General features: G+C 34.9%; 1 protein-coding gene across 1 annotated transcript; it reads left to right on the forward strand.

The window, feature by feature from the left end:
* Positions 1-613: 613 nt before the first annotated feature.
* SEM1 (SEM1 26S proteasome subunit) lies at positions 614-22,735 on the forward strand. Its single transcript, XM_033088588.1, is given in 4 exon segments — positions 614-676; positions 679-814; positions 15,876-15,969; positions 22,536-22,735. Coding segments are annotated over 4 exon segments (321 nt in total). The 5' UTR covers positions 614-628; the 3' UTR covers positions 22,579-22,735.
* Positions 22,736-23,486: the final 751 nt, after the last annotated feature.

Below are 23,486 nucleotides of genomic sequence, written 5' to 3' on the forward strand. Positions count from 1 at the left end.
GAACACCATAAAATATTGAATATTAATATATTGAGTTTTACATGGTGTTATTTTATAACCTGTAAAATAGTTATTACACACACACACACACACACACACACACACACACACCACACACAAAATTTAGTAGGGTATTCACCACAGAGCAATTATAAGATGGAGGAACACTGAATAATGGAAGAATTTGGAGATTAAAGTCAGGCAAACAAAACTGCATTTGGAGTATCTAGCACTACCTGAGTGACTGGCTATTTCCGAATCTGAATTTTTGTGTGATATGCACATATTTAATATCATGCTTAGGGCTTTGGTGTAAGGATGGAGCTAATCTATGTTAAGGGCTTGGCATTTAGCAGGCCTTTAATGAATCTTAGCAGACACCTCATCTCTCAGCAGTAAACTAAGTAAAGGTTTTGACTTTTCTACACATTATGAGTCTTTTCCAGTCAGGGAAAGTTACGCTGATATCAAGTTTGTCAATTCAGAGACTCTGGATAAGACGGTAGAGGCACAAAATAAGCAATCTCTCTAACTCTGAATAATTGCTAAACCTGCAGGAAGCGCTCGACGGACCTCCAATATCCCAGCATTCCTCGCGCTGCTTCCCTTGCTATACTTCCGCATCTCTATGGTAAAGCCGGCCTCGGAGGCGGCGGAGCTGGTGGCGGCTGCGGGGAGGAAGAAAGGGGCTTCCAACTTTCCTGCTGGCCTGAGAGGTTTTGCGCGCAGAGGGTTGCAATGTCAGAAAAAAAGCAGCCGGTAGATTTGGGTCTCCTGGAGGAGGACGACGAGTTCGAGGAGTTCCCTGCGGAAGGTAACTGGCTGGGCCCCGGTCTCTGGGCCGCGCGGACGGTGACTCAGGCCTTGGGGTGGAGGAGGTGCGGGAGTAAGGCCCCGGTCGGGAGGCGCCCGCGGGAAGTCGAGACCCCTCCGTGCGACCGGCTTGGGGTTCTGAGTGTCACGGTGGGACTCGGCGGTGAGGCTGAACGCCTCTGCTTCCTCGTTGGGAGGAGCCACGGTGACTTGGGACCGTCCGGGTGTCCCGGATGGTTGGTCCTCTTACTCGTCAGCCGGGTTACCCGCCACCTCGTTCATGTCTACATAACCCCCTTCCCCTTTATTTTCTATTGGTTTAGCTGCCTGCCGTTGCCGTTAAACATTCCATATTAAGTTGTCCCTGATTAGGCCAGTGCTGCTTACTTCTAGCACTTTACAAATGAAGCCTGTTAAGTAGGATGGGAGGATCAGGTGTTGGTGCTTAATAATATGTTAGTGTTTCAGTCTTGTTCCTCACTCATTTTTGATCCCTTAACTTCGAACTAACATAAGTTGAATATTTTTGTTAGCTTCATGGTTACCAGGAGGAACGAACTCATTTTCACAAATCTAGCAAATTGGTACCAGTATTACTATTTTTCAGATAAAGCAACTGAAACTTGCCAGTTGTCACATAACTGGCTAGAAATGATGGACCACTGGCCCAATTGACACCAGCGTTCTTAAACTCTCTAGCTTTACTGATTCTGTTGTTTGTTAGAGCGTTGTGGCTAGTTAAGTTTTCAGAATTACTTGCTTTATTGGCTAAATGTAGAATAAATAGTATTTATCATAAGCAAAGAGATTACTATTGGGTAGTCTTTCTGAAGGTGGTAGGAAGAGAATTGTGGTTAGTAGTGTGCAAATTTGTTACATTAAGCAATTACTGCTTCACTAAAATTGTCCTAACCTGTCATGATTCTATTGTGCATAAAACCACAGAGCTTTGTATTTATAGTGTACTCCTATTATTTATTTTTTTAAATGGAAGTAGACATTAGTGTGCATACTACACAAACTCATCAACTAACCCAAAGCACATTTTTTTCCAGTTCTGGGATTCGTTATTTATTGTGGGGATTGCTTTTTTTGTTTTGGTAGTAGATTTTTCTGTTAAGACATGTTTTCTTTACCTCACTTTCAAGTTGGTTCATAATCCTCCAACACTGAGCTATGTAGTAGAAAGCTGGCTTATGGAGAGCAGGATCTACTTTTTACTGAAAGGAAATTTCATGTTTCAAATAGTATTTATTTATTGTTTCTCTTATACAAGGTACAATGTTAGGCACTTTATTTACATTATATAGTCCAGCTATCACCACAACCCTGAGGAAACTGAGGTTTGGAGATTTAAAAAGCTTGCCATTAAGTGGTTAAGCCAGGATCTGAAAGGTCTGTCCTGAGTCTCCAAACCAAGCTTACCCCTACGATTTAGCAAAGTGCCTGGCAATAAATGTAGGTGGTCAATAAATGCTTGTTGAATAAATAAATCTGTATTTAAAATAAGTAGTTGAGAATTGAGTGCTTAAAAAGGATCGAGAGATAACGGTGTACCTGATGATAACATGATTTTTCTCAGCAGCTTGCATCTTAACAGCTTTTGCAGAATATGTAGTTTGTTCTTGTTCTAAGTTCATGCTGTGAGCAGCAATTTGTGCAAAATGTTGGCAGTTATATAGTAAAAAAAAAAAAAAAAATCCCATTAAAGCTAAAGGAAAAGCAAAGAATATTTTTTGGGAAGACAACGGCCTCTCACAACAGACTGATTTATTAGCGTTAAGTAACTCACCATTGATTAGTCACCTTACAGGATATTTGTTGCTTTCAGGTTTGAATTTGTAGAGCCTACTTCATTCAGGAAACTTTCCATTTAGAATGAGAAATACCATTCGAAATGCCTTTGTTTCAGGTTTGGTTCAGGTTTCTGTATTTTTCAGGTTTGGTTTACAATTCAAACAGTTTTTCCTTTCATGTTAATTTGAAATAGGTTTTGATAGATACAAAATTAGCCCGTGAGGTGAAGCCAGTCAATATTTACTAATAAAAACTGCTCTGATAAATAACAAAACTAAAAGAAAAAACTTGGAAAAATATCACAAAAGAATCATTTCTCTTTTGAAATGGTTCATCTCTTACTTTTTTGGGCCCAGTCATGGTTTAGTCTCCTTGCTACTCCAAGTGTGATCTGTGGACCAGCAGTTTTACTATTACCTGGGAGCTCGTTAAGTGCAGCATCTCAGCCTGGACCTACTAACTCAGTTTGGACTTTACCAAGATTCCTAAAGATGCGTAAGTACATTAAATTTAGAGAAGCACTACTTTAAAACTGTGGCCTTTTTTGAATCTTTCGGTATTTGAGTTTTCAGTTATTAACTCCCTGAATTACTTTCCAAGTTCTTTGCTTTATTTGAAAATTCTTGTGATTGCCTGACAGAATCACTGACGGAATCACAAATAGATACAACTTTAAAATTGTCTGTAATCATCTTTTCAATCTATGGGAGGTCTTACTTTCAAAGGCCTTGTTGGGTCTCTGTGCTCCAGAAACAGGATACTGTCCAGGGTAGTTTGCAGTTAAGAGCCTGCTATATGAAAGCCTTTACTGAAATTAATGTGTCCCTGATTTGAATAAAGGATTGTCTATCTTTTGGGAGTGTTGCTACATCTCATCCCAGATAAGAACTTGTTTGGTAGGGTGTCAATTTAGTCATTTTAAGGAAGAGGAATTTCTGTTTTAAAAAGGAAGCTCAGATAATGTGTTTTCATAGAGGCCTCATTGTCGGGTTTTTTTTTTCTGAATAGCTATTCTTCATTGTGAGTTATAAGGTGGGGTGATTCTCTGAAAGTACAAAGGAACAAATGCTTCTCACCCCTCACCCCATTATTTGCTCTGGGTCTGGGTTACGTTGGCAAGTTCCTCACAGTTCTAATTGGTGAGTTGTAATCTACTGGTCATTAAACAGTAACTGTTAAAAATCATTTTTAGGATCTTTGTGAAATGCATTCTGCAACTTCTTGACTAAACTGATTGAGAATAGGCATTATTAGGAAGACATTCAATGTTCTGGGCATGATTGACTATAATTTTGGAGGCATTGGCGTGGTTAGAATTTTAGAACTAGAGAGCAACTTGAAGTCTAGAGAAGATAGAGTTTGTCAAGATTATACGGCTAGGTTGGTGGTAGTAGAGTGGGGTCTAAAACTGAAATAATTTAATTTATTTGAAACTTCAAACAATTTTTCATCTCAATCTGATAACTGAAAGGGTATTAAAACATTTTCATTAATCTCCTCTGACAAGAGGTGGGTGAGAAGAAAAGTGAGAAGAAAAAGTGGGCTTTTAGATTCTTTTATTTTCTTTTTCCTGTGCCAAAATTGAGTTTTGGTTTTTTTTGAGAGAAAAGCTTTTTTAGAATATTTAAAATGAAACTGAGTTTGCCTCCAGAAGCAATGGCATTTACAAGAGAATACGATTATACTAAGTATTCTGTAATTTTTCTTTACCCAGTGAAACTGCTATATTTGAAGAATTCAAGAGCAGTATACCACTCATCTCCCAACCCTCACTGAGAAATTCCTGGGTGAGACACGGTTATTGATGGCAGTACGTCTGTGGTAGTCCCCCAGTGCTGCCAGCATTCTGGAATAACTGAGGCACGCTCACCTGTGCCTAACAAAGTAGGACATCTCATGGTGATTTTTAACCAGGGGAGTATTTTAGGATGTCACATTCACTTTATAGGTAGGAATGTGAAATAACTACCAGCATTTAGTAGGTAGAGGTCAATGATTTTAAATGCCTGCTGCACATAGACCAGTCCTGCACAGGGAAGAATTGTCCTATGAAAAATGCCACTGAGAAATATTTACTTGAACATTGGATGCTAACTGGACTAAACCATCAGCAGAAGGCTTCCTTAGAATCTTAAATATAGAAGGTAGAAACAACTAATATTGACTATGTTAGATACTACACTAATCAAAATATTTACCAAGTACTGAAAGGCGCTTTGCTATTTTCAGTTATAAATGTAATATAGTGGGCACATAAATAATACCATCACACATTTAAATTAGTTCATGGTGGTAGCAAGAAATGGAGAAGTCATGTTACTAAAAGTTTTTTAGAAGAAAGTGAGTGGCAAAGTGCCTATTGAATGTCCTTTCATGGCAATCATATGCTATAGGGAATAGTCTTACATCTTTTTGAATGTATGTTTTTGTGCTTATTATAAGACAAACTCTTAGAAGAATTTGCCAGATCAAATTGGTAGGTGCATTTTTATTTTTTTAATATAATTTTTCACTTTGAAATAATTGCAAATTTACAGAGTAATTGAAAATACAGACAACCTTTTTTCCCTGAACTGTTTGCGAATAAATTGTAAGTCTGATGCCCGTCACCCCTGAATATTTTAATGTATATTTCCTACAAAGACATAACCACAGTACAAACATCAAAATTGGAAATTAACACACTGATGCATTACTATCATCTAATCCACAAATCTCAGGTGTCTCCAGTTGTTTCAATAACGTCTTAATTTAGAATCATGGATTACTACATTGAGTTGTTGTGTCCCTTTAGTCTTTTTCAGTCTAGTGCAGTTCTCAGTTTGTCTTTGACTTTTGTGATTTTGACTTCTGAAGATCGTAGGCCAGTTATTTTGTACACTGTTCCTCAACTTTGATTTGTCTCATGTTTCCATGTGATTAGATCCAGGCTCTGCATGGCAGGAACATCAGCCCTGATGTGTTCTCATTGCATTCTGTCAGGTGGAACGCGATTCTCATTTGTTCCGTTCCTGATGATGTTCACATTAAGGTCGTGTCTGAGAGACTTTTCCATTGTTTGATTACTCATTTTCCCTTCGTAAGTAATGGGTCTTTTGTGAGGAGGGACTTTGAAGCTATTTAAATTTAGTATTCCATTCATCGCCACACTCACTTTATTCATTTGCTTTTTTATATCAGTATAGACTCAAGGCTTCTCATTCAGTGGGTTATAATTTATTGCTGTTATTTACTTTGATTCTCATATTGTCACGTATTTAAACCTTGGGAACCCCTTCAGGTTGTCTTCTGTGACCTTCTGACATGTCACCGTCATTCTTTGTGCATTTCCTAACATTCTGGCACAAGAAGGTATTCCAAGCTAATCTTGTACTTTTCCTGTTCCTGTCCTGTAATCAGCCATTTCTCCGGGGTGTGTTCCTTTTAGTGTAGAATTATATTTGGAATGCAAGATCTTAACTCCAGTTGTTCTAATGCATTTAGGACCATCTCAGTGGAAGGTCCTAGGAAATACACTGATGTGTGTATACATGTGTATATTTTGCACCTGTATATGTGTGCACTTGTATAAAATCGTGAGTTCACGCAGCTGTCTCCAATTACAGTTCAGCACCACAGGGTTTATTCTAGTTTTTTTCTCTTTCCATATTTATAATTTTTTTGCCCAACAGTGAGAAACCTGTTATATTACAAATATATTGTCTGATTGGTCATCCAGTCTTTGTTGCCCCCTCCACCCACAGATGCCCTCCTTATCCTTCTTGGGATTCACCATTCTATGCCAGGCCACCCTCTCCCCTTCTCACTCCAGTATTGAATGACTTCTTCACCCTGTCCAGGCTCTGACACACCGACCACACAATGTTCCCCTCCACAGGAATGCCCTTGTAGCTCTGCTTGGGCTCTGACACCTCATTGGGACCAGCTGCATTTTGAAATTTGACATACATTTTCAAATTGCCTTTGAGAATGGTTACATCAATTAACAGTCTCATCTACAATTCACCTGTTCCCTTATAAGGTTGCCTTACATTTCATATTAAACATATTAAACATTAAAGGTTGCCTTTAATATTTCATATTAAACATTTTACTCATTGTAAACATGATGGTTGAAACATATTGCATCATTTTGATTTGGATTGATTTGAGTAAGATTGACCATTATGTTTTTCCTTGAACTGTTACCTTCCTAATTCTAAGATTTTTTATATGTAATTTATGGATAATAATTAGAGTCATGTAAGAATGACATGATTTTATTAGTCTGCTTGACCTGCCATAACAAAATACCATATACTGAGTGGCTTATACAACAAAAATTTATTTTCTCACAGTTTTGGAGTCTGGGAAATCCAAGATCAAAGTGTTAGCCAGTTCATTTCCTGGTGAGGGCTCTTTTCCTGGCTTGCAGACTATTGCCTTCTCACTATGTCTTTATAAGGTGGAGAAGAGAGAGCAAGCTCTCTGGTGTCTTTTCCTATAATGGCACTAATAATCTCATCACGAGGACTCCACCCTCATGACCTCATACCTTCTAAAGTCTTTGCCTTCAAATACCATCACGTTGGAGGTTAGGGCTTCGATATAAGAATTTTGGGGTCTGAGGGACACAGACATTCAGTCCATAACAATACATATAAAGTGTATAGCATAGAGTTTGGCATAAAGTTGGTATTCAGTGAACATTAATCCCCTTTCTTTTCTCCCCCTTAATCTATTTAGGCATTTGAATTTTGGATGATGTTTGGTGTTTTGTTTATTAGAATTTGAAATATTTTTGACAAATACTTTATTTGTAATTTTAGGTATATCCAAAATTAAACATGTTGAATTTGTGGGTTATTTGATAATTTATTTTCTAGTATTAAAAACTGTTAAATTAAAAAATATTGCCAAAATTCTTTTCCAAAAATACTTTAAAAAGTGTGGTTATTCATATAATATGAAAATTCATAAAACAATAGCATAAATTGTTTAAGTATGCATACAGGTGTATAAGAGGGATAAAAAATAAAATGGAGTGAAAAAAACCCTAAATCAAGATATTGGCGCTTGGGAGGGGGTAGTGAGTGATGTGATTCAGGATATTACTTGGAAAAACTACTTTGAAAAACTATTTGATTAGCTATTGCACTGATTCTGTGGAATGAACAAGCAATAAGCAATCATGACTTAAATGGTATAACTACTCAGTTGTTAAACATTACTCATTGAAAGATGTGACGAGCTGTGAAAACATTGAGGGGAAAATAAAAGTTTCAAAACCTATACTTACACTCTTCTTTTGAAGTACTGAAAATTGACCAGATAACGTTTTTTTCAGTTCTGTGTTCCGTTGTGTGTGTAATACTTGGGAAAAGTGGTATTGTTGTCTTTATTCTGGAACATGTTGCCCGTCTTACCTCCTTCACCTCTCAAGTTCCCTTGCAGTGATGAGCGCATAATAAATGATGTATTCATTGGATATATATTTGCTGAGTGCTTCCTAGAAAACTGGTACTGAATGGTGCAGAGGGAGTGATATTGACTGCTATTTATCAGTAGTAAGTGCTTTATATACGTCGTCTCACGTAATCCTCATAGCAGCCTTAGGATGGTTTTGCACTAGGGGCTCAGGAAAATGAAATAACTTGTCAAGGTCACCGTTAACTAGAGGCTGCACTGAGCCAAATTTGACTCCTTAGGGAGATATTTCTCTGTGAACTTGGTGATACAAATGTTAAGAGAGATGGATCAGTGGTTTTCATACCAAGCTTAAGCTTTTTAGTATTTTGCAGGTACTTATTCTGAGAGGTGGGACTCCAAGTCCTTCCCTTCTACCCCCAGTTAAACCAGAGCAACTTTACTCTTAGTCTTTATCTGTTGGGTTTCTGGGTAAGATTTAATTTGGTTTCCTCCCAATTACTGCTGGTGGGGTGGGGGGGGGGGGGATTAATCCCAATAGTAAAGTGCAGCAGCAGTTGAAAAGAAGGGGAATTATTTTCAGTTGGGTACAATGTGAGGTAGCAACATTTGAACAGAGCTTTCAAAAGACAAAAGTGTAGAATAGGAGTTTCCCAAAGAAGGGAGAAGGAATAGATGCTTGGAGGTGGAAAATCAGTGTGTATAATTTGGCTGTGAAATAGTGGTTACAAAATGTAGGTAGTTTGGAGACCAATCATGGAAAGCTTTAAGCCAAATGACCAGTTTGGACTTTATCCTTAGGTAGATGAGACAAAGATTTTTTGTTTGTTTGATTGATATGTGTGAGTTTCCTTTAGTAGGCAGTTTAGGAAAAATTAACCCAGCAGAATTAATTTGAAAGGATAGAAAGAGACAGAGTCAAGGAAGATAATAGCAAATTGCTGATATAGCTTAGGTGAGGACTAAAGGCCTGAAATAGGTTAGTAGGAAAGAAGTAAAGAGAGTGATGCAAGAACAACTGTGAGCTTTGGCAACAAGTTAGCTGGAGTATGGGGAGTAAGAAGAAATCGGGGGTTGTGATTTTGCAGTTGTACGCCTAATGGATGACTGACGGATGGTGGCGGTCACATTGGATGCCTTTGACTCAGTAGTATGGGGGAGCAGAATGAGGGAATTGAAGTGTGTGTAGGGCATGAGGGCTTGGAAGAGATTGGAGACGTAATGGCTTTTTGGAATTTCATAGAATTAAAGAGAAATAAAGGTGCTAATCAACAAAGAGAGCCAGTGTCAGCATGACTTTGTAGTGGAACAATTCTGCCAGATTATTTTATATATATTTATATATTTTTATATATATTGATATTAATACATATTTATATATTTACATACATTTAAATTATAAATATATATTGATATATGTTTAACTTATTGGTGAAAATAATTATATTTGAACTTTTTTTTAAATGTAAGAAAAATTACAAATGTTTCTGTAAGTTATTTGGAGCCTCTGTTTCAAACTCCTGGTCACAAATAACTAAAAGCTCACCATAAGTCTGATACCAACGTCGTTTATGACTTGCTTTTGGTTGTTGGCTCTGAAGTTCCTCACTGATATTTTTGGTCCTTGTTTGGAGAAAATACAGTAGCACACTGGTGCTATGTGTGCTAGGTACTGATTTCTTAGCCACTGCCTGGAGATATTAGATCTCTAGGGTATAGAGGTTTTGAATTATGATAACCTAAGGAAATGAAATTTTATAAAAAAAATTTCATCTATTTTATACAACGTAAGCTGGATCACATGTAAATTTATCTCAGCATGACTAGATTTAGTGTGGCTTCCTTATGTTCATGAGCATAGTGATGCTATTTGCAAGCTTTGCCGGTCTCTTACACTCACCTATAATGATGAGTGTACAATTTAGAACTGTTTTGAACTTTCATCTGTCTCTTTTATATTTTTCTTCATATAATGTTCTGAATATACAGGCACATTTTTTATTTGAAGAAACTTTGTTAGAGATTAGTTTGTTTATATTCATAGTAGCTTTACAGTTAAGGAAGGAATGAGAATTCGATGCTTCTGAAAATGGGTATAGACTAGAATAGAACATTTGCAACCCAATTTGGTATAAATTGAATTTCCTCCCTACTTTTCTCCAAAGTGGTATACTTCATACTTTTAAGAAATTTTGGAATGTATGTTGGAGGGTGGGGAGAATAAGTAATTTTAAAAACATTAAGTTGAGAGAAAACCCTTTTCCTCACTTAACTGTCAAGGTGATACTTAGATGCATTACATGGGACCCTTTGATAGTACAGGTTTTTGAAATATAAAGCTAGTCACAGATGTAATTCTCGCTGGCAAATGTGAACAAAGCCAAATTTGGGGTAAAGTCCTAAATTAGAATTGCTAGAAACTTAATGTATTAGGCATCTGTTATTGGTTATTGCCAATTCTGACTTCTTAAAATATGGTAATTTTTTTTTACTAGTACACATCTGGAGGCCTGCACACTGAAGTAAACACAGCTGTGGTTATTTAAACGATTAATCACAATCCTGACAATGCATTTAGTGTTGAAGATAAAGTGTATACTTTATAAAGTCATCCATATATTGAAGTAAGGCATTAGACATGAATCAGGTATCCTTGTTTGATTTTATTTCTGTCCTTTAAAAAAAAAAACTATTTGGGGGTTTAAGGTTTTAAAAATGAGTGATTAAATAAAATTGCATGGTCATCTGTGTATGTTATAATTGAAAATTAAAACAGATCAGAGATGAATTGCAAGAGATGTCAGCCAAATCCCAGAGGTTACAACAGTCACAGCTTGTTTATGTTACACATTCACTCAGTAGAGTTTACATTTATTGTAATTTACATATAATGTGTACAGTATGAAGGATTTGTAAGTATTGTAAATAATTTTGTGGACTATTATACCCAAACTTCTATCACTTAAACTTTTTACATAATACAGTTTAGGACATTTCTAGTTAGTAAAGAAATTCTTTAAAGTTTCTACCTAAAGTATAGATTCTGGTTTGTCAGTGTGAACACTTAACTTTCTAAATGGTGCTCTTATTAAATAATTTAAAATAGTTAAGTTGTAATTCAAAAGGTCAATGATTGTCTTGGATTCTTCCTCTGGAGTGGTTGAAGGATCAGATGGCACATGGACTTCAGTGCATCTTACTCCCAGGATAAGACGTTAAGGTTAGAGTATATTCAGATTTATGTGATGAATAATGAAGAACTTAATTAACCAGCTTTTCCAGTTTTGTATCTTTGTATACTCAATAGTGTCATAATTATGAAGTACTATATACTGACGCCAAAGAAATACAGAGCGATTGTCATGAGTCTTTTGTGTGTGTTCTTCTACCTAAACTCTTGCTCACAATACTGTTCCCCCCTCCCCCTTCGGGAGCCAATTTTTTTGTCTTTGGACTTTATTTCTACCTTCTTTTCCTTGCCTTACCATTAAAATAGCGTGAGATGGTTGTAAAAGGAGGGAGAGAGAATTTATCCTAAAGCTAAATGATCATCAGAATTCAGCTTGGGTAAGTTAAAAGTTGTATCAATCTTAACATTAAACAGACACTTCAAACTAGTATCTTCCTTATTATGTTAAGGATTTTGACTTTTGTAGCCTTTTTAGAATTAAGGATTGGAGCTCCTACAAAACAAGTTATTGAACATACTATGTTTCTTCCTCTCAGAAGCAGTTGGGTAGAAATTAACAAATGTGTTTTTTTAATCTCTCCAAGTTAAAAGAGTTAAAGCTAGCTTGAAGACATTTGAATGATATCAAGTAATAACAGTATTGAAGTCAACATTTTGAATCAAGTCATAATTAGATTAAAAGTTCCTGGGGTCCTCTATTTTCACTGTCCTGGAAGGGGTAGGTTTACAAGGTTAATAGAGACATGTGAAATATATATTCCTGTTATTTTATTTCAAATTGAATCTTTTGACACATTATCACTTCCTTTTTAGGGACCAGTGCAGATGGAATCTACCTAGTTAACAATTTAGGAAGCTGGTTAGTTAGAAGTGGTTCAGGCTGATGTGAGACTTGGTGTCTTAGAACCTCAAAACAGTTCAGTTGTGACTTGAGTTATGTCACCCTCTTTGTTCAAGAATATACTTGTATTATCCAATCTTAATGCATTCAGATTATTTTGTAGAACATTAAACTCTGTTAGGTATCTTTATAAAGACTCCTTACTATGGCAGTAAAACAGATATTTAATTTGCCAATTCCTATTTCTAGGCTCACCCCAAATAGCATATTTAAAGTCTAGGATTTAAAGCCATGAAATAATGGTAGAAAAAATTACTAAGTATTTTCTTATAGACAGTCTTCATTTTCTCTCTCTTTTTTCCTTTTTGGTAATGGTAGTGGTGATGGTTTTGAAACAGAGAGGTATGATGTACAGTGATTTCTAAGGCTTTCTCTGTCTCCAGAATTCTGTAATTTTAAGCAATCCTCAGTCTTAGCCATTTTATAAATGCTTGAAGCCAAACCTTGCTACATTGCAGTTTAATGAAATAGTTTTATGTGACTTTGTAAACTGGAAGACCTTAATGCCAAAACAAAGTAAGAAACAAAAGAATCCTAAGTTGTCTGTTAATGTTATTAGGTAGCTACAGAGCTCTAGGTTATAGTAACTGGAGGGAATATGGAGGAAAAGCATTATAGTCGTCGTTCACTTGCTATAAAAGGGGGATAATGGATTTAGTTCCATTGCAAGTTCAATATACAAGAAATTAAATTTCTATAAAAGATAAATTTGAGATTTGAAGTGCTTTATTCTGTTTTAAAAATTAAAATTATTTGATTTTTGGTGATTTAGTATTACAGAGAAATATGTCTGCTGTTTGATATGAAGCTCCTTTTTAATTCAAAACCTGATCTTAGGCCCATACCACCTTCACTTAATGTTCCTTTTTTGTATACTTAATACTGCAGTTTCTGCCCTCTATTTTTGCCTCATAGTAGTTCACTTCTCTCTGACTGTGATTTCTCTGTTATTAGAAGAAGAACAACAAAAAAGAAAGTTTGTATATAATATTATAATGTACATAGTAAATAGTTTATTATTGCTTGCAATGGCAATATAGTAGTAACAGTACTATTTTATCCCTATACCCAACGTTTAAATTTGAACGAAATCACTTTTCTAGTCTATGAAAGTGCAAAAATGTCATTCTTTCAGTTTATCTTTAACTTTGGGAATAGAGGGAAGTCCTGAATATAATTTCCTTTTCTTTAATTTCTTAATCTACTCTCATTATAAAAATATAGTTAGTTTCACAAACAGAATAAAAATTTTCAGTTTGAGCTTTAAAATACTTCTATAAGAAAGGAGAAAATGTAAGAATACATCTAGCCAGTCAATTTAATTTTGAGATGTAATTAGTACTCGCTCTTATTAAGTATTACTGTTGTTAAGGACCTCAGAATAGTACAGGATTTGAATTTGGGTAATTGCAATATTCCCTTTATGAGAAGAATAATATTAGTAAGAGATAAAAGAAAATTTATGCAGGTAACAATATTTTTTATTATTGAGAATTTTTATTAATGAATATACATATATTCACTGTCCTGTACAGTGATTCAAGTTAGGTATACGTTTGACTGAGTTTCTTAGCAACCTGAAATAAATTGCCTAAGAGAAACCTTTTTATTTTTCAGGCTATGAGTCCTTAAAGAAATTCCCACATGATCTCTCTTAAGGGAACCTTGAATGAGGTGATCACTATTCTCAAAAGCATTCTTAAAATAAATGTAGTTGAGAATTTTACATAACTCATAATACATGAGTTGTTGATACAATACAATATTGTTGATCTCTTCTGTCTTGAAATACATACTATTGGCTTTACTGAAACAAAGTGAAACAATCACTAGCAATTGACCATTCAGAGGGAGGGAACTTGAGAAATGTAGTTCTATTTTCCCAACATTTTATTTACTTTCTACTATGTACCCAGCATTCAGCTATAGGCGGTAGAGTTGCAAATTTAATAAAATGTGGTTCGTACCTGAAGGTTTTGAATAGTAACAGACAGGAATGGCAGGGGTCGTTTTAGTCATCCATGGCGGATGGGTATATACTGTGTAAGATTGGGGAGGAAGGAACAGAAAGAGGACCACAGTAATAGTCCATGAAGGGAATAATCACTCCTAAAGTAACATAGTGGCAATAAGAATAGGGAAGGGGAGACTAACTCAGAAGATACTTGGGAGTTGAAATGGAAAGGACGTAATGAATGATTGTGATAGTTGCAGAAAGAGTGGCTAAGATGCCTCCCAAGTTTCTGGTTTGGGGGACCAGGTACATGGAGGTAGTACTTTCTTAAATCATGATGAACATATACATTGCTTTTTAAAAATTTTGTTGATACATAATGTAACGAATACAATAGCCATATTATGAGTCATTGCTGAATTGCTTTAAATCTATATGTGTATTATAAGAAAAGCCTAAACCATTTAGTTTTGTTATTTAGTTATTTTTCTTTTCATAATGTTCTTAGCCATTGTGTCTAACAGTTTCTAATAGGTAACTACTAAGATGAAGCTAATGGCTAGGACACACTTAAGGGTGTGTATGTTTTTGAAGGGGAGGGGATGAAACAAAAAAATACAAGGTCTGATTCAGAGTTCTGGTGCATGTTTCACAACGGTTTGTTGTGCGTATGCTAGGTACCCTTTGAGTTTAACAATACAAAGATAAAGAGATTTGTTAAGGAGCTCAGACACTAGTAATGGACATAGACATATGTAAACTGATAATTAAGATTGTACAGTATGTACGTGCTGTGATAAGATAGACGCAAAAGAGGGGACCTAATCTCTGAGGGTGAGGAGGAGAAGGGAATAGGGAAGACTTCCAGAGGTCATATCCAAACTGACTTTTTTAAAAACTATTTTTCATAGATTTTAATTTTGAAACTTTCAGCACTATATAAAAGTTTTAGAAAGAGGGCAAGTGGGCTGTGGGTGAAATGAAGAAAAAAATTTTGTAACTATGTATGGTGATAATGTTAACTAGATTTATCATGGCGATTATTTTGCAATGTATGGAAATATCAAATCATTGTGTTGTACACCTGAAGCTAATATAATGATATATATATATGTCAATTATACCTCAATAAAAAGGAGGACGGCAAACAGACCTAAGTTTCATCAGTTAATATTTTGTCATATTTACTTTATTTCTATCATACATATATATGATAGAACTATATATAATATATACATCAAATATATACGAGAACCATTAGTAAGTAAACTGTTGACAAAGTGACACTTGACCCCTAAATATTTCAGCATGCATGTTTTAAAGAATAAAGACATTCTCTAAAACAATTTTGCAATCATGTTTAAGAAAATATTTGGTCCACTTTTTATTATGTGTGCATGAGTTATTCTTTTTTATGTTTAGCAGTTTTAAATTTCAGGCTTGTATCTTCCTGCTACTCAACTTTCCTTAGTGATTTTAGTGATGTGTTTTGAAAGATTGTGAAATAGATCTTATAAAAATTAGCCCAAGGAGAAATCAGGAAAGTAGATATCCTTCCTGAAATTATAACAAATTTTCATGGCAAATAGAATTTTTTATATTAACTTCTGTTTTAGATTATTTGCAAATTCAAGAATTGAGAGAACAGGACAGCATAACTTGAGATTTAAAGAGGAAGATTACCATTTACTCAAAGCTACGATATTAGATATTTTGAATTGTGAGAGTCTTCAGTGGCAAACTTCGTGAAGTTTTTGTGTTTGTGGGAACAATATATGAGCAATATTTAAGATAACATCTGTTTGTGTTTGTAGACTGGACGGGTTTAGATGAAGATGAAGATGCACACGTGTGGGAGGATAATTGGGATGACGACAACGTGGAGGACGACTTCTCCAATCAGTTACGGTGAGCTCCCCGCCAGGCTCCTGTGCAACTCAGTGTCAGTGGGGAGCATGACATTCACATACGATAAGCGAACTCTTACAAGATAATCTTTGAAATGTATTTTTGGGTTATAAAAAGACATATTGCCTTCATCTCCTGTGTTTCTAAACATGAATACTTTGTGTAATTGCACAGAATTGTTGTTCTTTCTAGGCTCTTTACAAAAGTAGTTAAATAGAAGTATACTTGTTATTTTTATCCTTGTGGGTTTAATTCTCTCAACGTTAATTTCCTGCCAATATTGAATAACTCAGCAAAAATTAGAATCAGAGTGCTAGGATCTAATTGGTGATTCTCAATCTGGAGTGGAGATTGGGATGATGGGAGTGTACTTTTTCATATTCATGTACAGATCTACCTAATATGATTGATTAAGTACAATTCATGTAATATAAAATTAACCAGTTTAAAGTGTACAGTTTAGTGGCATTTTATATATTCAGTGTTGTGCAACCATCATGTCTATTTAATTCCAAAACATTGTCAGCTCCCTAAAAGGAAACACCATACCCGTTAAGAAGTCACTCTGCATTCCTCTTTTCTCCCAGCTCCTGGCAACCACTCATCTGCCTTCTGTCTCTGTGGATCTGCCTGTTCTAGATATTTCACATAAATGAATCATACAATAAGTGATGTTGTGTGTCTGGCTTCTTTGACTTAGCGTAATGTTTTCAAGTTTCATCCACGTTGTAGCATGCATTAGTACTTCATTCCTTTTCATGGCTGAATAATATTCCATTGTATGGATATGCCATAGTTTGTGTATTTATCAGTTGAGGGATGTTTGGGTTGTTTCCAACTTATGGCTGTTGTGAACAGTGCTGCTATGAACATTCACGTACAAGTTTTTATTTGAATACCTATTTTCATTTTTGGGGATATAATCCTAGGAGGAGAATTGCTGGGTCATATCGTAGGTCTCTTAACTTTTTTAAGGAACTGCCAAACTGTTTTCCACAGCAGGTGAACTATTTTACATTTCTCTCAGCAATTTGTGAAGCTTCCAAGCTCTTTACGTTCTCACCAAAACTTGTTAATTTTCATTTTTTTTATTATAACCGTTCTAGTGGATGTGAACTGGTAACTCATTGTGGTTTCGACTTGCGTTTCCCTAATGACTAATGATGAGCTCTCTTCATGTATTTGTTGGCAGTTGTATATCTTCTTTAGACAAGTATCTATTCAAGTTCTTTGGCGTTTTTAAGTTGGGTTGTTTGACTTTTTGTTGTTCAGTTGTAAAAGTTCTTTATATATTCTGGGTACTGGGCCCTTATCAGACATATTGTTTACAAATATTTTCTCCCATTCTGTTAGATTGTCTTTTCACTTGCACAGAAGTTTTTAATTCTAGTGAAGTTCAAATTATCTACATTTAAAGAATTCACTGCCAAATTTAAGATGGAAATTCTTCTCTGCTTTCTTCTAACAGTTTTAGAATTTTAGCTCCTACGTTTAGGTCATCAGTCCGCTTTGAATTAATTTTGTATATGTTGTGAAATAAGGGTCCAGTTTCATTCTTTTTCATGTGAATATCCAGTTGTACCAGCACCATTTGTTGTAGAGATGATTATTTACTCCCTAATTTTATTTTGATTTAACCCATATGTTTCTGTCTTTGCCACAAAGATATCTAAGTAGACTGTCACCATACTTTTCTCAAATCAAGATATGGAAGTTCAGTTGCAATCTTCTGATTTTCCATTCTAGTACGTTTGTTCAAAAAGAAAGTGAGATAATTTATAACAATTTTAAAATTTATTTTTTAATCACAACACAATAGCTTTTGTTCTACACTTTTTTTTTTCAAAATGGGCTCATAAATCCTGCATTCTAAAGATTTTTTAGTATTTTGCTGGAGACTAATAATAATTTTATCCATCTTCTTTCTCCCCTTTTTGGAAATAGTACAGTTTACCTTTCACTGTTATTCTGATACTTGTACAATTCTCCATGATTTCTCAAAATTGCTGACTCTGATTTTTGGCTATATCCTTTCATTCTTTCAGTACCCTGAGATGTAATTATTCAGAGCTTTGAGACTTTAAATTACTTTAATATAGTATGGAGTTATCTCACCTGTGTTAGTTTTCAATTTTGTCTTAATGATGTTTTTCATTTTCAGTTTTATGGACAAGATAGGAACAATAGCTGTTGAACAGTAATCCTGCATTTTCTATAAAATCTGTTACTGCACCATCTATTCCAAGCATTGGATCTGTCTCTTCTTCTTTTTCTTTATCCATATATGGCTCTCAGAAGCCCTTTTTGTTCTTTTTTCAGATCTGAGTCCATTGTAGGATTAAATTTATTCTACATGTACAAGTTCTTGCCACTTTCTTTCTGCATTAATTTTTGGTCTAATCTTTTAAAAACTGAGCCACATCAGAGAACAACCTGCTACCTTTTTAAAAAATATGCATCTCCTCTTTCTTTCTCATTAGAATTATATTATGCTATTAGAATATTTATTTTTAGGGCTTTGAACTTTGTTGATCACTCTTCTGTGTTCTTAATCATGTATCACTGTTTTCTTTTCTGTTATCTTGAAATTTGTCTAAATTGAGGCTAAATGAGTTTTCTCCATTTGCTCTTCAGATGAATCAGATTTCTCCAAAGTATCTTTTTTGTCTTTCATTAATCATAAAATAGCACTTTTCTCTTAAAATTAAATCAAGACATTATTGAATGCTGTGATTTTGTCGGGATGCTTTAGTACATGTATTGATAATTGATTTCTTGTCACTACTACATCTTGCTTTTTACTGGTTTGGAAGTAGAATATTATCCATGTGTTCTATGTGGCTTGTTGTTTTTGTAATACACCTCCATAGTGCTTTTGTGTTCTCTGTTGTGTTTCTGCCTTTAAGTTTGTGGGTTTCCATAAGTGTATAAATCTTGGTATCTCCATTAGTGAATAAGATACTGCTTTTTATTACCCTATTTGAGTCATGAGTGTTTTTCCCCACACAGTTGTTGATACATCTCCACGGCTTTCAAATAGAACTCACTGTAGTGATGGAAGTGTTCTATAAGCTGCACTACCCAACACGGAACACGCTGGTCACGTGTGGCCACTGCGCAGGTGAAATGTGGCTGGCGCGGCTAATGAACTACATTTAAGGAACTAATTTTACTAAGGCACGTGTGACGACTATTATTGGACAGCACAGCCTCAGATAATATTTATATTCCTGACTTAAGCAAATTTGATTAATAGTAAGTCTCCTGAAAGATGTGCTTCCTGGTCTTTGTGAAATGCATTGAGGCCTTTGATGTGGTATATGCACCATGGGAAAAAAACCATGCGCTGTTTCCTGGTATCGCTGGGTCATAATGCCAATTTTGGAGAGGCAGTTCCTACTCCAGAGCAGTCACGTTCCCTGGGTTCCGACTCTGGATCTGCCTCTTAGTTAGCTACATGTCTTCAGCAAGGACCTAACCTTCCACTCTCCATGTTTCTATTTCTCTTTCAGTGTAATTACCTTTGACACGTAGAGGTACAAAGAAAAAGGCCACCTGTGTCTACAAGTAACTAACAGTCCTGTGTCTGCTGCTTCTGGTACATTTCCTCTCTATATGTCCATAGAAATAGGTAGGATTATGAGATTTCCCTACCCAGCATCACATTTTACATAGAAACTCCAAGAAGCTGCTATGGTTTCTGATTGAAGCACAAGGAATTCCCAAGGCTCCTAGTGGTTATTAGTCCTATTCGTGTTTTGTTATAAAAGAAATGCTGCTATGTTTGTTTCAAGTAACTATGTGTGTCCGGTGATATCGTTGCAATTGTGTGGGATTTCTTCCCTATTTCTTCTCTTTGCTGGATTTTTCCATCCAACAGGCTCATGGTATTAGTGTTTTTGTATTGTTTTGTGTTGGTTTAGTGGCCTGGATTTATTTTCCTTTTGATTTCTTACTGTCCTAAATTCTAGCAAAGGGTTTTCATCTTTAAGAATTTAGCTAGTAGAGAAGCATATCATTATTTCTTTTGTATTTGTAAACCATTTATAAATGTAATTGGTCACCACCTCCTTTCAGGAAGACAAAAAGACACAAACCTGGATGGATTTGGTGTACTTGTTTACCTAAATCTAAGGTTGAATTTTGGGTTTGTTTTTTTTTGTATTTGTTGTTAAAATAAGAGAAAGTGAATAATCTACATTGATTTTGTTAAAGGCAGCAGAACACTATTGTTTAAGAAAATTTTAAAATTATTTCCATTTTAAATAGGAAGCATATGAAGGATAGGTATTATAATCTTCATTTTCCTGGCCAGGGGGTTGCAAAGGAAACATTTTAATTAAATTTGGCAAAGGAAGAGGTAGAGTCAGAAACTTGGGCTGATCTCTTGACCCTTAAACCGATATTTTACCACCAGCCTATATTGCCCTACACCTGAGTAGAAGACAAAGATGATTCGTATGAGTAAATCTCTGACCTTAATGTTGCTCATGGACTTTAAGTTAATATTTGTATTATAAATAACTAAAAATTCTAGGGAATTGAAGGAGTTTGGGAAAATGAATAATAAATATTGTACATCATTTCTTCTGTGTGATTTTTGCATTGTGTTTACATTAGATAGTGTGATGGCATCTAAGCTAAATTATACTTGAGAACAAATATCTTTCTGTTATTGGATGTAATGATGTAGGATACATTAATCATACTTTACATTTGAACAATGTTTTATCATAGATTGGCCCCCAAATAATTTTGTTGTTAACTTTTATAAAATCTGAATTGTTGGAGGTTAAGTTCGTGGTGATATTTAGAGTGGTAGTTTGAATAGCTGCAATTGATTATAGGGCTAAACTTTTTTGTGCAAATGTTTTATACAAGGCAGATGAACGATTGCAGTTGACACACTCAAAGTATGACTGAAACTTCAGGTTGAACAAATTATTTGAAATTATAAAAAGTGTCTTTAAAAGTGTATATATTTATTCCAGTATAAATTTTTGAGATTTTGACTCACATTTAAAATTGGGAAAGTAAAGTCTCATTTGATATTTTATAACTTATTTGTTTATTTTGCCTATGTACGAGGTATGATCAAAAAATACAGTGAATGTTTAAATTTTAAAAATTATTACAGTAAAAGACATGTTGCCATTAATTCCTCTCGAAATACTCTCCCTTGCTTTGAACACACCTATCCCGTTGTTCTTGCCACTTTCTGAAGCAATTCTGGAAGTTCTCTTTTATGAGTGTCTTTAGTTATGCTATCGTGGCTGCCTTGATGTCCTGAATTGATTCAAAATGTTTACCTTTCATGGTCATTTTGACTTTTGGGGAAGAGCCAGAAGTCGCATGGTACCAAATCTGGTGAATAAGGTGGATGAGGACACATCGTAATATTTTTATTTGACAGTAATTGCTGTATCAGAAGCCATGTGTGACACGGAGCCTTTCCATTGTGATCCAAAAATACAGTGAATGCTGCTGCCGAGTGCCATCCAATGGAAAGGCAGGATGTTCAATACGGGAAGTGGTGCGTCGAACCTTTGTAACAGTGTGTGACAAGTTTCATCTTGTTTGGGGCAATCAATTGGATGTGAGCTATGGTTGAGAGAAGGTGTGTTTTAAAGTGTGCTGTAAATCATCCCCAGCATGACAATGTTACGTGTCACACAGAACTTCTGGTACATGGCAGTTTCTGTCAAATAAAAACATTACGGTGTGTCCTCATCTACCTTATTCACCAGATCTGGCACTGTGGGACTTCTGACTCTTCCCCAAAGTCAAAATGGTTCAGGACACCGAGGCAACCATGACAGCGCAACTAAAGACACTCATGAAAGAAGATTTCCAGAATTGCTTTAGAAAGTAGCAAGAATGATGGGATAAGTGTGTTTTAAGCAAGGGGGAGTAATTTGAGGGGATTGATAGTAATGTGTCTTTTACTGTAATAATTTTTTTTATTTAAACATTCACCATGTTGTTTGATTACACTTCGTATTATTAACGCAGAATAATTCTCACATACCCTTAAATTTGATTTACAATTTTTGTCTTGCTTAGAGTAGTAGATATATGTGAATATGGAAGTCAGTCTGTGTATTCTTTTTGTGTAAATAACAGTAAAATCTATTGTGATGATTATGAAATCCTTAAAAGTTTGGTACCAGTGTCTTATGTTCGTTACCATATTGTTAACGATTGTTAAAATTTATTTAAATATTTGTTACGAACAACATTTGTATTTGGAAGGTATTTATACGATAGCAGTAAATTGCTCACATTTCTTCCATGAATAGATTTATCAGAAAATTAAGGAATACGAAATACAGTTTACTAATGGGAAAGTAGAATTCTACTAGTATTATGTTGATTCACATCCATTTTCCTTTTTTTATAGATGTCTTTTTAGGGACTAATGTAAAGCTATTGGTAGTGTTTTAAATTGGTGCCTAGCCTTAATTAGCTCATTGATTTCTTTATTGTGTTATGTCTAAAAACCATCTGTTTCTTTCATTTATCCCAAAAAATGTCTAGTGATGTTGTTCTTTTGTGTTTTATTATAGAGCTGAACTAGAGAAACATGGTTATAAGATGGAGACCTCATAGAATCCAGAAGAAGTGTTGAAGCAACCTAAACTTGAACTGTTTGCTAAATTGTAGGTCAGAAAACCCAAGATGGAACACTTAAAAAAATGTTTATTTCATTACCTGCTTGGCTTTATTTTTGCTTTTGTAAATCAGAAAATAAATGTTTTGACCTAATTTTGGTTTGGTTCAGAACGCTTGATCTTTTGTCTCTAATCATTAATTTTTTTATACTATTCATGATTTTCTAGGACTTTATTACATAGCAACAGTAAAATTTCCTATTATGAATTTTTTTTTAATGTTAACTGAGTCTCAAGGGAGGGTAAATGATTTGAGGCTAGAATTCATCTGATCCCAATTCGGTAGTTTTCTTAAACCACATCAATGAAATGCTGGTCTTATTTATAAAGTACTTCTTTTAACTTACATTTAACCTGAATCTCATCTGTATTTTGAAAGCTTAGGCGATATTTATTGACATTTCGAAACACATTTCAAAACCTGTGTTTTTAAAATATTAATCATTTTAAATTGCTAACTAGTTTTTGAGGCATTAATAATATATTGATAGTTATAGAGTATCATTAGTACTTAGAATCCAGAGTGGAAATTAGGGAAGTAAGCTCAAGATTCTTTGCTAACATGTGCATACTCTCAGGTATTACATGTATTTAGTTCTGTTGCCACATTTACTTTTGTGTAATATTGAATTTGGTTAGTAAAGGATTCTTTCTGATAAGACTTAGAATGGAGCTAGTAGACAGTTTTTATTAGGAATATTTTCAAACTTGAATGTGTTACTCCTTTAGAAGTAGAATCATTGGTATTGTTGAGTAATTTAAAATATAAAATTTATGTAACATAAGTATTGACACCAAAATAGGAGCTGGGTACCTGAAATGTAATTTAAGTTATGCCTCAAAATG

The sequence above is a fragment of the Rhinolophus ferrumequinum genome, chromosome 20 (genome assembly GCF_004115265.2).
Source record: "Rhinolophus ferrumequinum isolate MPI-CBG mRhiFer1 chromosome 20, mRhiFer1_v1.p, whole genome shotgun sequence".
NCBI classification, from domain to species: Eukaryota; Metazoa; Chordata; class Mammalia; order Chiroptera; family Rhinolophidae; genus Rhinolophus; species Rhinolophus ferrumequinum.